Raw genomic sequence first — 25,390 nt, forward strand, 5'->3', positions numbered from 1 at the left:
ACTTTTGATTCTCCAAGACATTAGGACTACTATTACTGTAAAACTTTATTATTATTTTTTTTTACTATCGTTTATAACATTAGGCTATTTGTTTTTCTGGTGGGAATGGGCTTGAAAAGGCACAAAAAGGTAGCAACTACAAAAATGTTGACTGCTGATACTCGCTGCCAAAAAGGGTTCTAGTAATATAGAATACAGTGTACGATACAGGGATGGCTATTGTGCAAATATAAATTCCGAGTGAAATAACTTAACAATTTTAAATGAATTAATTTCTTAAGGACAGTCATTTTCAAGGATCTTCCCTTTTGGTTACACAACCCTCCTACTGCTTATTTTGGCAAGTATTTGAAACTAAGGTGGCAGGGTGTCATTAAAACAATCCTAATTTAGGCTACAGAGGAAAGGCCAGTGCTGGAGATTTTTTTGAAGGCTTTCCAGACAAATATAAATCAATTAATTTTGTAAATTGTGTAACCTCTTGAATCCCTCCCAGTGATTAGCACGAGTAACAACAGAGACACAACACCCACACCTTAGCCCTTCATCATGGTGGTCTGTTACACATAATGGAGTATTGACAACTACTACTGATTGAGTCATCTAGAGACTCCAATAATCATGTTGGCAGGTTGCTGATTTGATTAAAAAAAACTGTCAGAGAAAGTGTTTTTCACAGCTTAGCTGTTGACTTTAAAACCGTGTGAAGCAAACACTTCACCCAAATAACACCTTGTGTATTACTGACAGTTGAAACACATTTAATAGCGTATTTTGGTTCCGACTGAACCCACTTTAACGCTTTATCTTTAAATGTGGCACCTTTTCCTTTTTCCACTGACACCACTGGTTTGATTTTGCTTAGATTAAAAGAATGTGTCTTTGGCAGTGTGGTCCAGCATTTAAACATTTAGATTTCACTTAGTTCTGCCATTATTAAAAGTTATTTTATTTGAAAACAACATACCTATACTATCAGTCATTCCTGGAGGAAGGCTGTGAGTAAAGCTGGGCTGATGCATCTTCAACTACAGTAAAAGGCTATTTCTAAATTATTTATGCAAGAGACTTTTTTTTCTTTAAACCAGTTGCATCTAAAAACCTAATTTTACTTCCTGATTTTGTGTTGTTTTCCTGTGAAACATTTTCAATGAAGTGAACATTTCTTCTGAGTCTTATTTTCACATATTTTCTTTGAATCAGATGCCACTGATGAATAACAATTTTGTCGTTCTTTGTTATTTCTAAATTATTTTAGGTCTGCAATGACAGTTAGACTACCTCTGAAGTCTGACGAGGAAAAGAAAACTAATGACCGGGGGGGGGAATTTCAATGAACTGTCCACATGCAGTAAGTGATGTAACACATTTTGTTGCACATACACAAGCCGCATAAGCACCATGGTGGCTGGACTTCATGGAAGCGACCCAGCAGTCATTTCACAACAAAGATTATGATACTTTAAAAAGGTTATAACCATACAATTATACTAAGACAAAATAAACTATTTCATCTTTTAATTTAGATTACTTTTAAGGAGGGCAAATGATCTATTTGTGCAGAATGGGGCCTACAGGGCAACATGAGACACAGTTTGAGGCAGAAAATGTGGTTTCAGGCTGACAGCTACTGTATATGACATGTAACAGAGGCAGAGTTAAAGTCAGTCAGTGGAGCGGAGCGGCGGTTGCACCATCTTCTCCGTCCTGATGAATGACGATTGGTGATAGCGGTGACGAGAGGCAAAGTCGGCATTTTCCTCTGTCAGCTGCTTGGTTTTCAGCCCGACCCTGAACATAGAGGGGGTGACTACCATCTCATCCCGGAGAGATCCTTTTCCCCTGAAAAACGTACGGAGAAACAGCTTTCAGGGGACAGTGTGACATGGGAAATTAACACATAACTGAAAAAGGAAAAACATACAGCTAATGTTTGTTTTCATACATTCTATGTCCTACTGTAGTAATACCAGTATAACAAATTACTTTAATGTAGTTTTGGTCTGTACTTTATTAATGCAGAATTTAACAGACATTTCTACGATGAATGACATTTCAATCTCATATTTGTCCAGACAGTACCTGCGAAGCCATTCAATGTTGATTTGAGCCACGAGAAAAAGCTGAATCGATCTGCGATACCTGTAAATACATAGAATCCAAACTCTTATCTGGAGAAATAAGCTCAATGAGCTGGAAAAAAAGTTGTCATATAGTTACATTTAAATTGCCTATGGAAACCCTTTTCCTTGTGTCAATACTGAAGTTGTAACACAGTGCACAGAAGTGCAGTAACAGAGTGGGGAGAAACAAGTGTTTAACACTTGCAGTGCTTGTGCTCAGAAATGTCGTGAGTCAGACAGCTGAGACACACTGTACTGTGGTGAGTTTAGTGCACAGATGCTGGCTGTCCCATCCAGCTGTTCTAGAAATCCTAAACCACAACAGCTGCCGTCCTGCCAGGCAACAAGACTGCAAGTGAAACTCCAAGAAATATGCCAGAGTGCATTACCAGGTCACAAAACAACTGAGCACGGGTTGAGCAAATTAAAAAGCTAAACTGCAAATCAGGAAAATTTGTTGGACCTACTTTGATAATCTAAATAATCTAACACAAAATAAAAATGCAGGAATCGTGCCTCAGTTTATATAAAACAACATTACTTGCAGACTACTCACAATACAAGTTTATGAAATTACCTTGTAAATGTGCAACAAAAATAACTCACCAGGCTTACAGAAGACTTTTGATAATAATAATAATAATAATAATAATAATGTATACTTTATTAATCCCACAAGGGAAATTACAAAGTTTTACCTTCTTTCAGCGACATTAAACCAATTAAAACCAAGAATGTATGATAAAATATGTTCACTGAAAGCATAGCTTTTAGAATGCAAAAGGCAATTCCAGAAGTCCTCTATACATATCCTGGAAAGACAACAGCATAAGCTTCATTTCCCTGTTTGTTAGTATAATGTATTCTTTTTCCGGAATTATAAGCCAGTTTCCACTATCTGCTAAATGAGCAAAAACTGTCAAAACGGTGTAAATTGCTATATTCCTACTTAAATTACTCTACAAAAAACCAACATGAAAAGCACTTTCCACAATTGGAACAAGCGTACGCATTGAACCTGATCTGATTAGGTTAGTCTAGCTCAACAGATTTACATTGCTGCGATAAAGACTGACGTCTGGCGCATCCCTTTCCTCTCGCTATCTACGCTATCTGCCCTGCCCAGGATGGTTTTGATTGGTTTAAAGAAACACAAAAAAAGCCAGAGGGTGTTTTTCCCCCTATCCCAGAATAAATAGGCGGTGAAGACCATACTGTACTTCAGCACTATGGAGATTTGTCTGGCACTGCAAGACTAGTAACTAATCAATAATGTTCAGATCAAATCAAACCAGAACTGTACTGGCATGTCACACCCAGTCCATCACAGGAAATGTGGATTAGGCCAACTAAGCTAACGTTATCTATAGGTGCTAAGCTCAGAGCCGGCTGTGGTACAGAGTCAGAAAGTTTGTTAACTTTGGCCTACCGAGCTGGAAAATTCTGCACAGGTGGTACATATGTTAAGACACAGAAAACTCACTCTGTCCCACATAGTGTTAGTACAGCATTTCAACAACTTGTTTTTTTTTTATTTGTAATGCATTTGCTTTTTATGTTAGACTGTCTTGTCCAAGTCGGGACATTTGGTCACCAGAACAGGAGCTCACCAAGAAGCAGGGCTACCAGTGTGTCTAAACAAGGAATTAACAGATGGAAATTACCTATAGGTAGTCCAGGGCTTGTTTTCCCGATGTAGAAGAAGAGAACCAACGCAAAGACTATGTTTGCTAAGGCATAAGCCCACTGAATAACAAACATAATCAACATGGAGCTTAATGCCTGAAAGAAAAATGATAAATTCATTAAATATTATCTAAACCCTAAGCATTAGAAAAAAATAAAATAATGTACATTATTAATTGAGTAGCCTACCCCAAAAAGAGCAACCCAGTGGTTGCAGAATTTTGCATACAATGAATTCATGGCTTTAATTTCAAAGCTCTTGTGGTCAGCTTCAGCACCTAAATGATGTGGTAAAGGGCCAGGTTACTAAAAAAACAAGTACAATTAACATCTATGATCAGTAATCATGTCTGCTTTAGACAAGTGAAGTGTCGATGGTTAGAGCTGATCACCTGCGCTGTGATTGTGAGGGTCAGCAGATGAATCCTGCTCAGCATGGTGCATTTTTGAACGGCATTTGACCTGTTGTTCTTCTCCAGCTCTGTGCTCCCCGCCTCCACGCTGCACCTCAGCTTCCTCATGTGGTGGAGCTGAACTCATCACCTCCACTTTGTCTTCGGAGAACATATCCCTGTTTAGATCCAAGCTAAAGCTTTCAATCAGCATCTGCTCAGTAGGCTTCCTGCCCTGGTATCTACTGCTGAGCTCTTGCATGGAGGTGGTCCTCTCAAGCCCAGCATTAACATTTGACATGGGGGGAAAGATCTGGTCCATGTCCTTGGTGAACTCCAACAGTGTGCCTTTACCCCGCGGACTCTCGTCTCCACTCCCATAGCTTGGGAGAGTGGCCTTGATGAGAGGCTTAGAGTCCTGCCTGGCTGACCCACACCGGCTTCTTTTGGCCGGGACGAGGGTGTCCCTCTTGTCCCTCTTGTCTTTATTCTGCAGCTGGAAGGCCATGGCCACACTGAAGTAGGAGTAGTCTACGAAGCTGTAGGTGAGCATGAAGTTTATGCTGACGATGGGGGCCAGCACGTTGGCTTGACCGATGAAAATGAAGGCCATGGTCACCATGCTGGTCAGACAGATAGCTGCCACTGGAGTCTTGTTTGGGCCTTTCTGTTAAGGAGGGAGAGAGTGTCACAATATGCAATGGCATTGTTGTATAACAAAAAAAACTAAATAAAAAAAACATTGGTGGATTTATAATTTTGTTGTGTTAAAATTAAGGATTAAGTGTTCCTTTATGGGTTGACACACCTTAACACACCTTAGTTAGATAAGTAAAGCATTTAAAAAGCCATTGGATGGGGCAACCTCTAGCTCACCCAGTAGTAGCCATCAAAAGCCCCAACAATTATCTTTAAAGGGCAAAATGCCATTGGATTTACTGAAAAATACATGGTCACAAAGCTGAAAACAGACCTGTTTTAATGAACTTTTTAAATAACTCATGAAAATGTGTTGTTGATGCTTTGAAGATACATTCACAGGACAGTGACAGTATGAAAAAAAATCCCCTTGTGGCCCTGAGTCAACACAGTGCAGCAGGGACAAAGAAGACTGTCCCATTCCTCCTCTGAGATTCTGTAGCTTCGAAACATTCCACCTTTTGACCAAATAAAAAACTTTCACTTATGGACATTAAGGAACAACAGCCACCTACAGAAAAGTTATATTTGACTAATGTAAAACCCCACCAGTAGGAAGTTAGTAATTGTTTTAACATGTGGTTTATTAACCAGCTTGCTTTAACTTCACAAGTCCTATGTCACAGTTTAAGGAGCACTGCTGTGTGCCTGGCGGGCCTCCAGAGCACACAGCGGAGCTGGGCCCTGCCCGTCGCCCTTCCTGCGTTTGTTCTGAAGCTTTGATTCGGGCCAAGATGTCTAGGGCCTCACAGAGAGGTCAGACACTGCTGCCACTCAGGGAAGTCTGAGGAAAGTGGGGGTGAACAGGGTCGGGATGTCAACGTGACTGTATTGTGTGTGTGTGTGTGTGTGTGTGTGTGTGTGTGTGTGTGTGTGTGTGTGTGTGTGTGTGTGTGTGTGTGTGTGTTGAGTTGTAAGTCTTTGCTGTGATGTAATCAGTCCACTCAGTTCTATGGAGTGGATTTCACACTCTCGTAGTTAGGCAGTCCTGTCACGGTTTCCTGTTGAGTCCATCCACCACACCCCCTGTACATCCAGACTGCACACACTCATTAGCAGTGGTGGAGTAGTACTCAGATCTTCACTTTGGTAGGAGTACTAATACTATAGTGTAAAAATACTCTAGAACAAGTAAAAGGTCTTCCAATGAAATTGTAAAAGAATCTAACTATAATCAGGAAAATGCATTTATACTTAAATGTATTACAATTAAAGTACTTGAATGCAGAAAAAGGTCCCTGTGACTATTATACTATTAGAAATTATAATTAATTCAATAATTAGAATATAATTACTCACATATTCATGGATTTTACATTAGATTTATTGTTGGTTGAGGCGGAGCAACAGTACAGGAGTGCAACTATGGATTATTTTCAATATGGATCAATCTACTGATTGTCTCCTTGATTAAACTTGATGGATTGGTTTGGGTGTTTAGAAAAATTATATTTGCTAAGATTTACTGCAACTATTACTACTAGCGTTTCACTGAGCTTTTGACAGGTCCACAATAGTTTCCCACAGTCTTGATCAATAGAAGCAGTTTGCTTTGATGTCATTGAGTCAGATTGACATGGGAGCTTCGTAGTTCTCACTTATGTTGGCTTAAAAAGTTGAACATCAAAGTTTGATGCAACAGGGTTGAAAGCTCTGCCAAAAGCCAGAAAATGGACCACCAATTGGGATTGTTTTGTCAAACAGCCATTTCCAAGGTCATTAACTTTAATAATTAATTTTTTTCTTTTTGTTTCTTCTTGTTTTTATATACTAAATGTCACTATCCTATGTCTTGTTTACTGTAACTTCAACCTGCCTATTGAACTGCAGACGGAAATTACAAAAATACAATTTGGCACATTTACGTGTACTGCTGTGCTTGTTCATCAATGTGCATTGTCCTGAATTAATGAATAAATTTAAAAATTATATTGTTAAAAAAAAGACCATCCAGCCATCAATCTCCTAAAAACTCAACAGCGTGCTTCTTTACTTTTGAAAGAAGCTGCTTCCCATAGACCTAATGAATTGATCTAAGCTAGGCTAATCTCACTAGCTAGGATAACTAAATGCAAAGACATGAAAAAGGCATCTATGAGTTGTCTAATATAACGTAGCAAAAATAGTCATAATCACTAAGATTAAATTGAACTACACTTACACTAGTTGGTCTTGTGTTTTCCACCTCAATGCATTGCAGCTTAGTCTTATGACCTATCATGTGTACGAACAGGTGCAATAAATACTTTTGTCACCGAGGTAGTGACAGGGTGACTTTACGATAGGTCCTGCTTACTTGGATCATCTCATTTTAACAATTTTAATGTGACAAATAAAATTCATTGTAAAGTATTGTATTGAAATAAGTGAACTCAGTGGTGCATAAACACACACCCTCACTTCATAATCTGCATTTACATCATGGTGACTATTTTTCAGTGCACTGTTTATGTCCAGGCATTCCTCTCTTTCTGGGTCCATCCATCCATCCATCCATTCATCCATCCATTCATCCATCCACCTACCCCTCTTCCCAGGAAGGCCAGAGCAGGGATGACCCTCTCTTGTGCGATGCACTGGAGGATCCTGGGTGCTCCGTACAGGCCACCCATGCAGGAAGCCAGGGAGGAGATGTAGAGGCCCAGCAGAAAGAGGAAGCCCACCAAGGAGACCTGGAGGAAGAAGGAAAACAAACAGAGTGTGGAAGAGGATGGGGTGGGGTTGAGAGCTTCCAACAGCTACACCCTGTTCAATTCCGCTGCAGCCAGCCCCTAATGAAAACAATGAGAACCACTGACGGGCAAGTCAAGGATTTTTTTTTAAAAGTCAGTGATTGTTCAAAGCCAAATCAAATGACAATAATAGCGAGAGTTTTGCAGTAATACTACACCATTTGTACACACTGATCCACAATATAATATACATATCCAGTTAGGACTGGTTAATAATGTTGGAGTTAGAGGCTAAAGAACTCTGGTTGTTAGGTATAACTAAAAAAAATCCCTAATCCATCTGTAGTTTAGGCCCTGAAGCATAAGGGCCAACTGACACATAGCTTAGCTTCATCCGACATCTCGTTGTTCTTCTCTCACAGCCCAATCACTTACTCCCACTTTTCATGGCACATGGTCTTCCTTACATTAGCTGTGCAAATGAAGGACAAATGCAGGCTCAGAGTTCAAATGTCAAACCGATGTGGAATATACAGTGCGTGAGACTGTTCTGCAGCATGATCTGTTTCAATTGCTCAACTCTCTCAGATAAATATATGCAAGAGAGTAGAAGAAACTAATCAAAAGGTACTCGCAGACCTTGAAATGGTAATGAATATTTGTTTCCAATTGGATTTTTGAAGTATTAGACTGCACAACATTTAAGGTATATTCCACATGAAGAAGACTTGTTTGCTGAAACATGTCACATTAAGCAATGAAATAAGCAATGTAAATCTTGTTCACAATACTTACATCTCTACATTATATTCATAGGACAAATCTATCTGTAAAATTCTGTTTATAATAGTATATTAGTATAGGAAACTATTAGAACTGTTGGGTCCTTGTAAATTCTGGAGTGTGGTCTATCTGTAAAGTGTCTTGAGATAACTCTTGTTATGAATTGATACTATAAATAAAATTGAATTGAATTGAAAATTGAATATTCAATTCTATATTTATTCAGTACATATCCATGTCCTGCACTTATGAAACCGTTGTATATCCTGCACTTACTGCTATTGCACTTCTGGTTAGACCTAAACTGCATTTCGTTGCCTTGTACCTGTACCTGTGTAATGACAATAAAGTTGAATCTAATCTAATCTAAAATGACAAACTGAGGCCAGACTATTGAGAGGCTGTGCTTTTGGGGTACTGCTGTTCTAACATGTAAACACAATTATGTAAGCGCTTAATAATCAGTCTGACACACTTGCCAATTTACGATTGGAAAAGTAAAGTCAGTGATCCATCCAAACCCATAGCAGAAGCCACTTTAACATTGACAGACCACGAATACATCCTCATATTACATGTGATAAATGCTTCAATTTATCAATGCACTTTACTTGTGTTTGTCTTATTAAAAAAATGTGAATTTTTACTTACTAGTCATTAACTCACTCATTTAACTTCACTGTCTACTTGCTAAGACAATGCCCAAGAGGAGTAATACAATTAGGAACTACTGTACATAAGAGACCCAACATGATATTATGATATTAGGTATTAGATTTTGTCAAGGATGTTTCATCATTAAATCTATCAAAGGATATGATATTCAACATTTATCTTGACAGTGCCAGATGTGTGATATTATTCTTATCAGTCCAATCAAGAAGAACAGATTATTTGATATGATAACATCTGTGGAGGCTCTGCCATAACTTTGTAGTGTTTGGATGTAAATAATAATATACACGCTGAATTGAACATGTCATATATTTAAATTTTTTTTATTTCAGGCTCTCTAACACCACCGACTAATCTGCTGGGAAGCTTTATATTGAATTGTGGGATACACATTGCTCTGAAAAATGCTTCGAAGCAGTATTAGAAAAAGTGACCATCAAGTGTGGGACTATGGGTCAAGTGGGCTGTGCATTTGTGAAGTCTACTGTCTCAGTGGTTCCCAGATTTATTCATGTCAAGGAACCCTAAACTTACACAAATTAGACCACTGACCCCCATTTAGTTAAAGAGATTTATTTATCTATTAAGATTTAATCCCAGGGCCTCGATCTGATAGGATTTTTGCTCTTAAGAGGTTTTATTACAGAAAGTGTATGAAACCCGTGAGCAGAATAGTCATACATTATGTCATTGTGTTACTTATGGATGGAATTATAGTGAAAATTAGTATTCCCCTTTTTGAAGGGGAACCCCTGGCAATCATTTGAGTGGTCCTGGGGGTCCCGTACTCCACTTTGGGAATTGCTGTACTACCTGGGGAGTGTGTGAAAGTACAATTAGGTGCTTAAGAGCCCCGGTGTGCGTATTAGGTCGGACCGTATTTGTTTTACACACTTGAACCTGAGTATGATATAATTCATGAGTATTTCTATTTGAGTGAGACTAAATCAGCAATGGGTCCAACATGCCAAGGCTGAGAACGTATACAATCAGAACCTGAACTAACCACACCACATCAACAAAGTGAGCCATCGTGGGGAATCCCCTCACTTCACCCATTTGGGTGAGAGGGCCTCTCTAACGGGGCAGGATGGAAACAAAGAGGGGAGTTTACCTTTTCAGCTATCAAGATGTCATAGCGCAGAGCTTCTCTGGTGCAGATGGCCCCCAGAAGGAAGACAAAGACCAGATACAGGAACCACCTGTGGTTCACCAACAGTACACCACACAGGATTATTAACAACTGCTGCTTTGTCACTAATAATAGAATTGTGTCATGACAGCTCCACAAGTGAGTGTCTGATGGGGCCATGCTGGGAAAATGGGTTTGTGTGTTCTCTCCATGAAAGTGGAAAAGGTTGCCCTTTTGATAGAAGATACCACAAAGTAATCAAAGGGCCCCACTAAAGTAAAATCAAAGGAAATCACCATTTTGGATTATTCATACCTAATGGGAGAGATTCCACAGTAATATTTGAAAACAATCCTTGTAGCATGACGTGTAGATCAATAGAAATTTCTAAGATAACTACAATTATTTTTATTATCTGACATGTTGGCACTAAAACTTAACATTTTGCAAATGGGGCACTTCAGGCTCCACAATTAACTTTCACTGTAGGTCAGTCTGTACATTTTTACAATAGTTGTTGTCATATGTACCTAAGTGTGTAGTGTGTTCTTATTTAACAATATTGTTGGTGTGTGTGTTGAGGAGTTGTCATACGAGGTGAAGACAGCTGCCAGTGTTCCCAACGGGATGTTGTGTTCAGGCCGCTCAAGGTCTGAGCTCATGTTGAAACCCGCCATAACCCCTACACACACACACACACACACACACACACACACACACACACACACACACACACACGCAGTTATTATACTGTATATGTAGCTGCAAGAAATGAAAGAAGTGCTGGAGTGTACGTTCTGGACATGTGCTATGTAAACTCTAAGTGTGCAAGTGTTTCCCACATTATTAGATCAGAAAAAGATAAGAGAAAAGAAAAGAGACACCTCACCTGTAGCAGCAGGGAAGAAGACTCCAAAGACTGTGAAAAAGTTTTCCCCTGGTGTGTAATCTGGCAGTGTGTTGCTGTTGAGCAGCTTGGCTGAATAACCAACAAAACCATGTTCTGAGAGGAGACAACAACACACACACAGCATATCAGTTCTGAACATTATACCTGGGTAACCAGCATGTCTTCATTGAGTAAAGAGTCTAAAGTAATAGTATCAGCAGTGCAAACCTGTCACATGTCTGACAGAGGACATTGTGTCATGTTAAATAAGTGTTTGACATGTTTTCATTATTGTGATGTTTTTCATTTGCCTTTATTTTCTTTCTTGCGAGATGATTATTGGTAAAGTTTTGCACTGCATTTCCTGGAAAAGTTGAGACTAACTGGAAATGTAAACACATCACATCTGCACCACGGGACTTTCCCATAAAAGACCTACATTACCAAACCCCAGGTGTTATATGACACCAATATATACCACAGGTTTGGAAAATATAGCATTTTATCAGTAAAAGTTCAGTCCTACTTGAAACAAAATTGGAAGCTGTAACAACTGGTACATGACTCAAGGATGCTGGTTGCCAAAAAAAATTTCCCATTTAACTTTTTATAATCCAAATTTATTACAGTACTACCTGAACTGGGATTCCATGAATCTGCTACATCTTTCTTTTTAGATCAAAATAAATGACAACAATGGGTAGCGAGTCACTTTAAAAGTATGTCTAAAATCAGGACAGGTTAGTTCAGGAAGGTCAATTTGTTGAACACGCAGGGGGAGAGATTGTTCTGCACTGGTGGGGGTTATTTAAACCACAGTCTGAAGGGCAGGCCTGTGTTACAACACCGGACATTTCCCCCTTGGTTATCTTGCGATGGGAAAGAATGTGTTTTCTCAGATTAATGACATGTTTATCCAAAAGGAAGTCGCCACCCTTTTCAGAAGCTCAGCAGCTTCCAAGTATGAGAGAAAGAATGAGAGTGAGCGAGAGAGGGAGACAGAGAGTGAGAGAAAACAGAACACGAGAGAGAGAGAGAGAGAGAGAGAGAGAGAGTGTGAGTGAGAATGCTCATTTATTTCCTTTTGTTTTAGACAGTTACTCCATATGCACATGTTCTCCAGGATAGGAATTTAAGGGAACTGACCTCAAATAGGACTAGGTGCCCAAACTCTTGTTCACTCTGTGACCCTGTGAGACCGCCCTCTGTCCAAACAATCACAACCAGATCCAGGGCAGTCAGTGTCTATGTCTGCACCATGGGCTCCCCACCCATATTACAACACACACTCCAGCATCCAACCATGGATGACCCTCTGAGCGTTCAACTGGAGGTTGTTCGATAGCTATTTCTATGAACACAAATTCATTGCTTGAATACACTGAAACAAACAAATGTGTCTTTTGTGTAGAATGTTTGTATAAGTTGTCTATTTTCTGGTGGAACTGCATATTCACATTCCCCATACCATGCTCCTATATAAAAGGCATAGTAAGATTTACGTAATTGGGAGCCCCCAAGGCAAAAAATGCTGGGCCCTAGTTGCCTTTGAGTACAGTGCACACAGCAGACTAAAGATGACGGTTTCATTTTTTTGTATGTCAGTTATTGTAATTCGATGAAACACAAACAGTATACCTGCTAAACATCAGCATGTCAAAATGTAATTTTTAGCGTGCTAGCATGCAGATATGGGCCTGTTGTTCAAAGCACTGCTGTGCCAAAATACAGCCTCACTGGGCAACTTGAGGCCACATTTGTCAAAACTCTCCACTATAATTAATTGCGCAGCTGCTTAGGTAGACAAGAAATGGGAAGTATGGAAATGACACTCCCTTTGGACACGTAGGCCTAGTCTTGTTGAGTATATTATCTTTAAATATCATGACTGGTTGAAATCAACTGTAAAGTGATATGGGCAAAAGAAAAAAACATTGTTTTATGAAGGCCTACAGAGCAAACAAGCTGTCAGATAATGCTATGGTGAAAGCACTCATGTTACAGCATTATATTGTCTAAAGAACAAGTGTATAGGTAGAGTGGGGCTCTTTTTTGAACTCTGCATTCCTCTGATAGAAACTGGAATGTGTAGTCAGATTACATGAGTGTCTGAGGCCTCTCCCTCTGTCCGGCCGACCTCTTACTCTCCCACACTAACCAGTATAAACTGCTTTCCATGGAGAACAGGGCAGGCTGTGATGTTACAGAGGTGGGGCAGGTCCCACCAGGATGATTGGGAATTATATATTATAGTGTGGATCACAGGGAGAGATGATGTAGCGGTCTCAGGAGTAACAGCAGGCCTCAGATCTCAGTTCCGTTCTTTTCTCCTTGTCATTTTCCAAAAATGTGGGTGAGTTTGGTTAACACCCTAAAGCCCAGACCAGCACATTATAGCTTCCTGTTCTGTGGGGAATAGGCATCCACTGAAGGGGCTGGGTAAGCATGTCAGATTGTATTTCATTTGTGCGCCACAATCGGATTGCTTTGCGGTTGACTTGTTTGGCTGTAGAGACAATATGTTGTCAATGTTACTGACCAAACTAAATAATTGAATACACAAAGACAACAATTGGGAAAGGAATCGTCCTCCCATCAGGGATGATAAAGCACATGTCTGAGGTGTCTTTCATTTTGTTGCTACGCAGCTTTTAAATTCCAAATGTCACAGCACTTAAGATCCTCAATGCGGGGGAAATTGGGAAGCCGAGCCTGTCAGGTGATAGGTCATGTGCATATATAATAGTAGAGGTCAACAACTACTGTTAATAGAAGTCCTTCTGCTCATGATACCAACACAGAGTTGTCAGCATGACATGTACACATTTAGATAGATGGCTGAGAGTGTACTAAGATGAACAGATGACATAACAGGCCAACACAAATAAATACCAAATCCTTTTTGGATTTTAGCTGTTGATGCCCTTCACGGTTTGATTTGTACCAAACCCCCGGGAAGTCAGTTTTTCCCCTTTGTTCTTAGAGTTTAACATTCCCTGAAACTGAATTAAAAATTTAGGAGAATCTCATCGTTAAAACTTAGGATAGTGATACATATTACATACTGGTTCTTGAATTTTCATCTTTGCAATAAACACATCACGGACTGCAACTTACGACTACTGATTAATTGGACGATTATTTTCTTGATTAATCGGGTCTATGAAATGTAAAAAAAAAACAAAAATATGCTCAGTTTCCCAGACAACAAAGAGACATCTCAAAACATCTTAATTTTGTCTGACACAACCCCAACACCTAAACATATTCAGTTGATATGTTATGATAAGATGTAAAACAGAAACACGCAGCAAATGCTCAAGTTTGAGAAGCTGGAACCAGAGAGTATTTGGCCTTTTTGCTTAAATAATATCTGAAACAATTTATCTATTAAATTACTAAACATTCACTTCTACCATTCTACCATTTCAGATCATGAATTACTGACAATTTGATGTCCAATATCCCATTATAGTTTTGATATAGTACATCACTTTAGTTACGGCAGTGATGCACCATGGTGTCTGAAAGTGTACATAAGGGAAGTGTTATCAAACTGTGACCACATGATTTTGGTGATGGCTTTTTCCCTTCAAGATGTGCCTTAGTGAGTTCAGGCTAATCTGGGCTATGTCACTAGCTAATGGACCTGCTGGTTCTCTGCCAACCACGAGGTCATCACAGCATACACAGAAGCTCTTAATTGGAAAAACCTGGTGTGGCCATTATGGCTGGTTCTCCCACAATTCTTCAGGACTGCAAAGTGGCCTCTGCCTACTGTAACATAAAGAAAGCTGGAGGTTGGAAGTGGTGGACAAGTACAGGTTAGGGGTAGGATCAGAATCTGTTTTTGCTTTGTACACTTAAGTTTTAAAGCTTAATCCTGCTTAAACTAACCACTGCGCACAGACGAAATGGTACACTGAGTTCCTTGTAGTTTGCTGGGAAAAAAGCAAAAAATGGGATTGTTTACTATGTAATATATTGCATATTGTTTATGTGTGTATTTATATAGTGTGCACTACATGTTCGTTTTTTGTCTTCTGTTTTGTGCTTATAATGTCCTATTCACATAAAGACTTGGAACACTTTTCTCTTCCTACTGGACAGGACGTTGATAATCAGTGAGAACAGGAAATGTTGGGAAGGACTTCCTGACGGCAAGCAAAAGAATACAAACGACTCAAAAAAGGCAACATTTCCTCACCACAAAAGAAAAGAAAAAAAAATCTTCAGAATAAACCCACTGCCAGTCTCAGACTTGGCTTAAGGGTTAGGGTTAGTCACATGAAAACAGCACATGAAATGGTTCTAACTAAACCAACCAGCCACTGAGGAAAAATAAATGTCTTATTGGAGAACTTATGACAAAACTGGGTAAAATTTGTATCAAAAAGGTTTTTGCTCAGAGACAAACCTCATGAAGAAGTCAACTGTAGCGATCTAGTCTCAGTAGAATTCTAGACTAATGCTGACAATAATAAGTGATACTACAGCTACACCTACTGGCCTGAACAGGTCACAGACATTCACCACTGAAGTCAACAGTCAGCGGTTCCCAAAACTTTGGAGGCCAAACTTAATTTCACACACTCCTCCCCGACATAACTACATTTTTATCAACCAGTAGGAATGCTGTGGAAACTAGTAACAAAATGAGCTAAAAATCTGACTTGGAACACAACCTTCGTATATTTTTGTTACACCTGTAATGCAACAGGTCAAATTGTCAGTTGTGATGAAATTGGTTGTCTGTTTTTCTCTTGGTCATGTGCTGCTACAACCTGCTAGCCCTCTACCTTCTCCATCCTGACCATGCCATGATCAGATGATCTGACTTCCAAAGTCAGTCAAAGTCAACAAGGAGACACGTTTTCTTCCCCCCCCACCACCATTTGCAAACACAGTTAAAACCCATCTGTCCCTGACTAACAGCTGCTCATCCAGCACACACACACACACACACACACACACACACACACACACACACACACACACACCACACACACACACACACACACACACACACACACACACACACACACACACACACACACACACACAACACACACACACACACACACACACACACACACACACACACACACACACACACACACACACACACACACAAATGATATCCTTGATGTTTGGCTACTCCAGGCATGTCCAAAGTTTGACCTAGGGGCCAATCACGGCCCGCGGCCAGATTTCAGCCTCAGTTTGTGAAGGACAAGAGCCATTTGTTGATAGCTTAAATGTTAACAAACTTTGCAATACTCATAATAAGTCATGTTAAAAATGAAGTTGAGGTTAGGATATTTATCAACTTTAAGTTTAAGGTATTCCATACAGTAGGTTTGGTTATCCAACTACAGATGTAAAAATAAGTCAGAACTGTTTTTGTTTACGTCTGAGTGGCATTCATTTGGATACATTGCCATTTAAAAAAAAAAAGATAATTGTGACAATGAAAATAAAAATTGTTATAGATCAGTGCATTTGTATGTCACTTTTATTGTAATTCTTTATCAAATCTGGCCATCTTTAAAAAAAAAAAATTGGGGTTACTCACTCAGTTGACGATTGAGGCATGCATGCTTATTTTCCTGTTTAAATTTCCTGGAAGTGGTTCTGAATACGAGTGTCTGCCTAAAGAATTGTAATCTGGCTAAATGCTGCTTCAGAGGCTTTGACATTAATATGATAGTATATAATAATATAATAATATAATAGTTTGAGGATTATTTTGGCTTGAAAATACCCATACAGAGTATTAGAAGACAAAACATCAGTACTGATTTAAACCTTCCCATGATCCCTGTTACCTTCTCCCTTCATATATCTATATTCATAACCCCTAGCCCTACCTGGGTCAAGGTGCGTGAAGGTGCCGATGACAAAGTCCAGCGTGGAGATGGCCAGCACAGCTAGTAGTAGCAGCTGCAGTCGGACAATCCACTTGACACCGGCCAGGTTAATTCCAAGCAGTGCCAGTAGCACCACCGCCGACATGCTGCGCACCGCCCACTGGTTCTGTAGACCCAGCAGCTCCGCCACTGACTCAGAGAAACCTGTGATGTACATGGCTCCAGCTACGCACTGCAAGGTGGGAGGCAACATGAAAGGGGACAAAACATGAGAACATGTGTGGATCCTTCACAGACAGACACTCAATTCTAACAGAACATCTGGATTTATGACTCACTTGCCCAAACACATAAAGGAGGCCAACAGTGCCCCCGACCCTGCCACCCAGGACGGTGGAGATCATGGAGTAGATTCCTCCACTTCCAACACCGCAGTGCTCACACACTCCAATCCCCGACATCACCGTCACTAAAGCAACCAGCACAACCACGGAGACCAGAAACATCCCAAGCAGCACGCCCGTGTTCCCCTGGATGACGATAGGAGACAAGATGACACAAAATACTGAGTCATCTATGCACATACTACTGCATATGTACATCTCTAGCATGTAAATCATCAATATCTTCAAGTTGAATACACTTTTAGTGATGTACAGCTTGTACTGAACATATCTGCATGTTTACATTTTCTAGACTATACATTTACTGTAGGCTTTGTATGTAATTCACTGCGCACTATACACCCTGCTTGTAGCTTTTTCTCCAATATTGATATGGTTTATATGTCTGCACATTTTTCTTTCCTTTGTTTGTCTTGGTATCTTAAAGACATTTTCAACCTTTTAGTTTTACTTTGTGTTCAAACTGTCGTCCAATATGTTTAATAGTCATAGTCTTATCTAGGAGAAAACTGGGAGAAATAGTTTACGCCTATCATGCATTTTTTTACTTTCTCGCACTATTATCTACTTCAAATCCCCATAATTTTATTTCAGCATTAGTATTAAGAAAAACTAAGGACAAGAATACACGTTTGAAAACATAAACTCTTTACTTTTGTACAATGAGTAATAAGGTAGCAAGTAATTGATGGTAAGATGCAACTCATTCTTACTTTAACATCACATCAACGGTTTAAGGCCAAAATACATTTCTGCTACTACACTATGAACCCCCCTACATCAAAGCTGAAGACCTTGATTTTGATATTGTCTGTCTTTAAATAATTGTTAATTTCTTTTACTGCACTGTCACTTTTATTCTCGTATTTTCTTAGTTTTTAAATTGCTTTTAACTGCTCTTTAAAGCACTTTAAATTGCTCCGTTGCTGAAAATGTGCTATACAAATAAAGCTGCCTTGCGTTGCCTTGCCTTACATGTTTTAGCTGGCACATTAAATCCAAATGAATGTAGCAATTAAGATCGCAGAGTCTTTGGAGCTGTGTCCCGTGATGACACATGCACATTAACTTGTTAGGGATCCACTGACAGTGTAAGACATACTTATTTAATGATGGTTGCAGCTAAAAATAAAAAAAAAGCTTCAACAGAGCTAGATGGAGCTAAAGCACACAGACATGAGTCTAGATATTACGAAACTTTACAATAATATACAGTCTTTTCCATGTAATTCATCGGCACACTGAGTCCTAAAACCAGCCTTCCATGGATGTTTTAAATAATCCATATATAAAGCAACAATCTCCAACATCACTTGTCACAAGACATTTCATGAATGAGTCTACACACTGTCTGATGTAGATCATGTAGCCTCAGCTTACTGTAAACGCTCCACACTATATTAACAACCATGAGACAGGAGTCCCAGTGGGAACCTCCAACACTCCAACAGTGGAAATTTCTGTTTAGGAAAGTAATTATTTCTTTGCTCTAACTACATTTAAATACACCGTTCAAGCACACTTTTCACTATATATGCACTTCAACAGATTTCAACTAACTGAAATGATAAATACACAAATGCAAAATCCAATATGTATTAGTAGGGGCAATCAGTTTGGGGAGCCCATTAAAATAGGAGCATAGTGAATGATTGTATCTTGGGGTAGATCTTTTTTTTGTTTTTAAAATATAACATAGTAAAGGAAGGAAATTATGGGATGCTACAGTTGACAAAAATTCTCAACATACCAATTCGACAGTCATTTGAACCTTAGGCCAAAGTTTTTTTTACAGCATTTTGCTTCATCAATATATAAAGTTCTAGGAAAACAATGACTTTCAGCATACACTGACACATAGTTTGTGATTAGGATTTAGATTAATTTCATTCCGTTTTGTCATTTTTTCCTCTTCAATAAACCGAATTCCTTTTACTGTATGTCTTGCTTGTCTATTAATGAGTGCAGTCTTTTTATCATTGTTTTCTAATATTTACTAGAATTACATGTAAAAGAAAAGGGAAATCGAGGTAGAGAGAGCAACACCGTATAGTCATACTAACCACCAGGTAGCCGGTAAATAGGAATAGCACCACACCGAAGATATTGATCATACAGGTGGTGAAAACTCCATCCCAGGTACCGAAGAGCACCGGCTCCCACACAAACATTTTGATCCTCCACCATGGCTGGCTGGACAGCTGGAAGCCCTGACCAAAGGACACACAACAGTTAGAGCAGAAACACTGAGAGCTGAGATTTCAACATTGACATGATCACATTCGTTTTGAGGTGCAAACACCATACCTGTGCATCTTCATGAAACAGATCATGGACGTGTGTGTTTGAGTTGTTGTCAGTGACTCCCCCCTTCATGAGTCCTGCCCTGTCACCCTCCTGCTGGTCACAGGTTTGCAAAGTCCAACCTATTGGCAGGGTTTCCATTGCAACTACAGGTGTGAAACAGTTGTGTTACTCTTCTACAGGTGGGCCTATTTGAAATTAATCATGAATGGGAAACTACAACATACAGAAATTCAGCTTAGGCGTTTGACGTGACCACATTAGTTAAGGAGCCTAGATGAGTTTGTGTTGAAACTTGACAGTATTGGCCCCGCATGTCCCGGTTAAACAGGAACCGCACGAGGACACCCGGATACAGCAGGGTGTGCTCCGGACGCTGCAGCTGAATCGACTCTGTAATGAGTCCAGCGCCAGGCCAGTGTAACTACTAGCTAAAATATTAGCTCTGGAATAGTCTGGAAGTTTACAGAAGTTAGAACATTGGCATCAAAAAGCGGTGAACAGACGTTCACAACAGTTTTACCTCACTTTTAAGCTACATCAACCCTCGGAACTCTGTTTAAACACATGTTGCAATTGTCATTTAAAGACCGTCGAAGCCAGACCTAATTAACAAACTTTTCAATTTAAAGTTAATGGTGGCGATATGCTCGAGTTACTGGAATTCACACTTAAATGAGCCGCAAAACGGCATCTTAATAAATCTTACGTGTTTTACTGAGTTGATTTGCCAACAAAAGTAGGCAAGGCTAAATTAACGTTTGTGACAGAAGGGTGAAACAAAACGTCTGTCATTTTAAATGTTTATACAAATATATACCATAAAGGCCTATTGAGAGGCACCTCATTCTGAAAAGGTCTTAAATCAAATTTGACAAGCCATCGCGATGCTACCTTTTTAAACAGTGTTTGGCGTGATGCCATCTCCATTCATGGAGCGTCTCAGCTAAACTCAACAGTTGGCTAGTTACCTACCTTTCGCTGAGTCCCATATCATTTAGAGAAAAAAAGACAAATCAGTTCATTGTTCCATTGTGCCTCAGAAAAGACTTCAGTCCGTATGAACAGGACTCCCAGCTGTTATGACAACGTCAGCAGCCCGCAGGTAACATTAGACAGTGGGTGTGTTGCTGCTTTGGACAAGGATCCTGTGTTAGTTTTGGCAAAGCCTAAGCAATGTTGACTAATGATTAAAGCTGAAAAGGGCATGTACCACTCAAAGGAGACTGTTTTTGGGGACATATAAGGCTGATAGCGGCCAGGCCTGCATTAGGATGTTTCTGACTATTTCTGCCAGTGAACAGTTACAAATAACTGTGTATTTGTTAGGATTGTACAAACCCGATTCCAAAAAAGTTGGGACACTGTACACATTGTGAATAAAAACAAAATGCAATGATGTGGAAGTTTAAAATTTCAATAGTTTATTCAGAATACAACATAGATGACATATCAAATGTTGAAACTGAGAAAATCTATCATTTTAAGGGAAAAATAAGTTGACTTCAAATTTCACGGCATCAACACATCTCAAAAAAGTTGGGACAAGGCCATGGTTACCACTATGTGGCATCCCCTCTTCTTTTTATAACAGTCTGCTAACATCTGGAGACTGAGGAGACAAGTTGCTCAAGTTTAGGAATAGGAACGTTGTCCCATTCTCTTCTAACACAGGCTTCTAGTTGCTCAATTAGGTCTTCTTTGTTGCATCTTCCTCTTTATGATACGCAAAATGTTTTCTACAGGTGAAAGATCTGGACTGCAGGCTGGCCATTTCAGTACCCGAATCCTTCTCCTACTCAGCCATGATGTTGTAATTGATGCAGTATGTGGTCTGGCATTGTCTGGCGTTGTTCTAGAACTTGGACATACCTTTCAGCGTTGATGGTGCCTTTCCAGATGTGTAAGCTGCCCATGCCACACGCACCCATGCAACCCCATACCATCAGACATGCAGACTTCTGATCTGAGCGCTGATAACAACTTGGGTTGCCCTTGTCCACTTTAGTCCGGATGACATGGCGTCCCAGTTTTCCAAGACAAACTTCAAATTTTGATTTGTCTGACCACAGAACAGTTTTCAACTTTGCCACAGTCCATTTTAAATAAGCCTTGGCCCAGAGAAAACGCCTGCGCGCCTGGATCCTGTTTAGATACGGCTCCTTTTTTAGACCTATAGAGTTTTAGCCGGCAATGGTGAATGGCACGGTGGATTGTGTTCACCGACAATGTTTTCTGGAAGTATTCCTGGGCCCATGTTGTGATTTCATTACAGTAGCATTCCCGTATGTGGTGCAGGGCCGTCTAAAGGCCCAAAGATCACAGGCATCCAGTATGGTTTTCTGGCCTTAACCCTTACGCACAGAGATTGTTCCAGATTCTCTGAATCTTTGGATGATATTATGCACTGTAGATGATGATAACTTCAAACTCTTTGCAATTTTTCTCTGAGAAACTCCTTTCTGATATTGGTCCACTATTTTTTGCCGCAGCATTAGGGGACTTGGGGATCCTCTGCCCATCTTGACTTCTGAGAGACACTGCCACTTTATACCCAATCATGTTGCCAATTGACCTAATGAGTTGCAAATTGGTCCTCCCGCATTTGAACGTTTCCGGCCTCTTATTGCTACCTGTCCCAACTTTTTTGGAATGTGTAGCTCTCATGAAATCCAAAATAAGCCAATATTTAGCATGACATTTTAAAATGTCTCACTTTCAAGATTTGATATGTTATCTATATTATATTGTGAATAAAATATGAGTTTATGAGATTTGTAAATCTTTCCATTCCTTTTTTACTCACAATTTGTACAGTGTCCCAACTTTTTTTGGAATCGGGTTTGTACACATCAGAGAATATATCTACAAAGTGATTTAAAATAATGTCATTGGATGTAACAGGCAGCAAAGCTGGGGTTTTTACTGCACCAACCACTCTCTATCTCCACCTTCTCCTATGTGAGCATTTGCTTTTCTCTTTTTCTGTATTTTATATCAGTTTTTAGATAAATATCTTTGGGTTTGGGACTGTTGGTTAGACAAAATCTGACATTTAAAGACTTCATGTTGTACTCTGGGAAACTGTGATAAACGTCTTTCCAATGTCCTGACATTTCGACATTTCCCAGGGAAAAAAAATTGATAAATTGTTAATAAAAAAAAATGCAGCCCTACAGTTTCCCCCATTTTTGCTATGGACCACCATAAACTCATGTGACCAAGAAATGGACTTATTAGACCACAGACCAAGTATAAATTGTAAATGACATTGTGAATAGCACTAGCAACTGAATGGCAAAAAACAATTCAAGGTAAAATACTGTGGATTATTTTATTTATAAGGGACATGACACACAACAATCAAAACAACAATGTAATCAGATCGTTTACAAATCATAATATATTGCAAAAAATCTAATCATATGGGTTACTTGACTGAAATTAATCAGCTACAATTAAAGCTGCACATTATTCATAAAACAAGTTCACTCGACCCAACAAGTTAGAGACCATGCAAATAAACCTTACTGTCTAACTTAAGAGCAACCTTACAGTGGAGCAGTAGGGCTTCCTCGTCAAGTTCTTTAAAAGTATGAAAATGCCAAAGTCAAAGTAGATTCCCATCGGCAATTGAAAGATCTTGACACAAACGACTTGTACAGAGATAAATGAGGGTAGCAACAGTAACTGCATATGATATACTGTACATATCAGTGCCATAAATGACGTTTCAAAAATAGTTTTTATCAAAAAATTCAATAATTCAGATCTTTTTACACAAAACTTTTTTTTTTTTCTCTAGCTTATACAAGGACACTTAAGGCCAGGTTACAGACAACAGTTATTTAAAAAGGAAAACAATACCATAGTACTGCTAATATAATTCATGAATATCCATCATTTTAAATTGCTTAATTGAATTAAAACTTCTCCATGAACAATTCATGGGATACCGTTTACCAAAGCAGAATAACTCCTCCACACTGTGCTTTCAATAACTGCTTACAATGAAACGGGTAGCTAGTGAATTATTTCAACCACAACACTTATTTCTTAAGTTGTACTCCACCCAAAAGCTACTTTAACCCGACAAGAATTCAAGCTGACCACAGCTATTGAGATTAAATACATAATGCTAAAAACAATGACTGATTTCAGGTGGAGTATTACTTTAAAACCAAGTGAACATTTTCTGGGGGTGGAGGGCTTTTCATTACCAACAGCTACAGTAAATCCCATCATAATGCACAATCAACTGCATTATACAAAAAAAAAATCAAAATTCACTTTAACCATTCATCAATAAAACTGCAAAAGTGTTAATTCTCTTCAGATAACAGTGGTGAGATATATACAAACCTCAGAAAGCCGCATTGTGTCAACAATAGAAATGGATTCATTGTTGAATGTAATAAATGCTGGAAAACCAATCCATGTGCCTTCCACTGACAAAAAGTGTCTCTTGCACAAGCCTCGTCTCTCTATTGACACAAAGATCCAACAGTACTTCTCAGAACATAAAAATATACAATGTATTTACAGCAGGGTATCTTCTGTACATTCTAGTGGGAATGTTTGATGAGGAAAAAATAAAGCATTCGATGATTAATGTGGGTGCTGTCTGTCCCTGATTGTCCGCAGAATTATAACAAGAGGGAGCTTAACATCAATTCTCAAACCTAATGTGATGGTGCATATAAAAACAGTGTTTTACACAATAGCCCTATGCCAATCACACATACATTCATCCATAACAGGGAAATACAGATGCTATTTCATCATATTTCTTTTACAGGTCTGAGTGGTGTATCTACTGGTTGATAAGATAAAACTACAGATTCTGAAATGATTCTGTACTTCACCGATCCCAACACCTACACACAAGCTCACACATTCCACACAATGAGTCACAAAACACAACACACACACCACACACACACACGACCAACCATGACCACACACACATATACAACACCACACCACCACACACACAACACACATCACACACAAACACACATGCCACAAAACACAATACAACACACACCACACACACACCACACACACACACACACACACACACACACTGCAGCACAGTCAATGAAAATGCTATGTCCTTCCAACAGATAATAGTTTTAAAATTAAACTCTGTGCTATTTCTTGATACAAACAATATGATGGGCAAAATTAAATAAAGCTCCCAGATCTCAACATATTACAGACTGAATAGGTTGATAGCTTATGTGTTTGTTGTTATTGTGCAAGTAGAAATAGTAGCATCAGCTAGGGCCGCACAATTAATCGAATTTTAATCACAATCACGATTTTGGCTTCCCACGATCAAATTTGTGTGATTGAGCGATATTTTAAATGCGTCATTTTGTTCATATAACACTCCAGGTTTATTTGCAAAGCCAATCTACCGCTCCGTAAACCACTGTCTGACCATGAGCCAGTCAGAGTTGTTCCCTGAACTGCGCAGCTTAGTTTCTAGATGTAGACAGTCACAGAGGACAGAGTGACGGGAGGAAAATTCCACAACAGATAGCAGTCATACATCGGTCAAAAGGTTTACCAGTTTACATGTATGAGAGGCAAACCTGTATTTGTACCAGTGTTTCCGCTGGTAACTCTGTTAAAACACAGAAGAAGTTATTGAATGCAACTCATTTCAGTCCGTGGAGTAATAGCGTGTGAGACGGAGCCTGCTGGACCGGTCGAGAGATGTGACCATTGGCCAGAATATCATAGTTCATAAAAA

At 39.3% G+C, this 25,390-nt stretch overlaps 1 protein-coding gene across 1 annotated transcript; it reads right to left on the minus strand.

Moving 5' to 3' along the window:
• Positions 1-1,610: 1,610 nt before the first annotated feature.
• On the minus strand, positions 1,611-20,784 carry slc12a8 (solute carrier family 12 member 8). Its single transcript, XM_032530039.1, is given in 16 exon segments — positions 1,611-1,865; positions 2,078-2,142; positions 3,788-3,905; positions 3,999-4,087; positions 4,202-4,868; positions 7,426-7,572; positions 10,145-10,232; positions 10,757-10,844; positions 11,052-11,165; positions 16,922-17,153; positions 17,260-17,451; positions 19,389-19,535; positions 19,633-19,775; positions 19,857-19,870; positions 19,872-20,011; positions 20,605-20,784. Coding segments are annotated over 15 exon segments (2,379 nt in total). The 5' UTR covers positions 19,946-20,011; positions 20,605-20,784; the 3' UTR covers positions 1,611-1,664.
• Positions 20,785-25,390: the final 4,606 nt, after the last annotated feature.

This window comes from Etheostoma spectabile, chromosome 11 (genome assembly GCF_008692095.1).
Source record: "Etheostoma spectabile isolate EspeVRDwgs_2016 chromosome 11, UIUC_Espe_1.0, whole genome shotgun sequence".
NCBI classification, from domain to species: domain Eukaryota; kingdom Metazoa; phylum Chordata; class Actinopteri; order Perciformes; family Percidae; genus Etheostoma; species Etheostoma spectabile.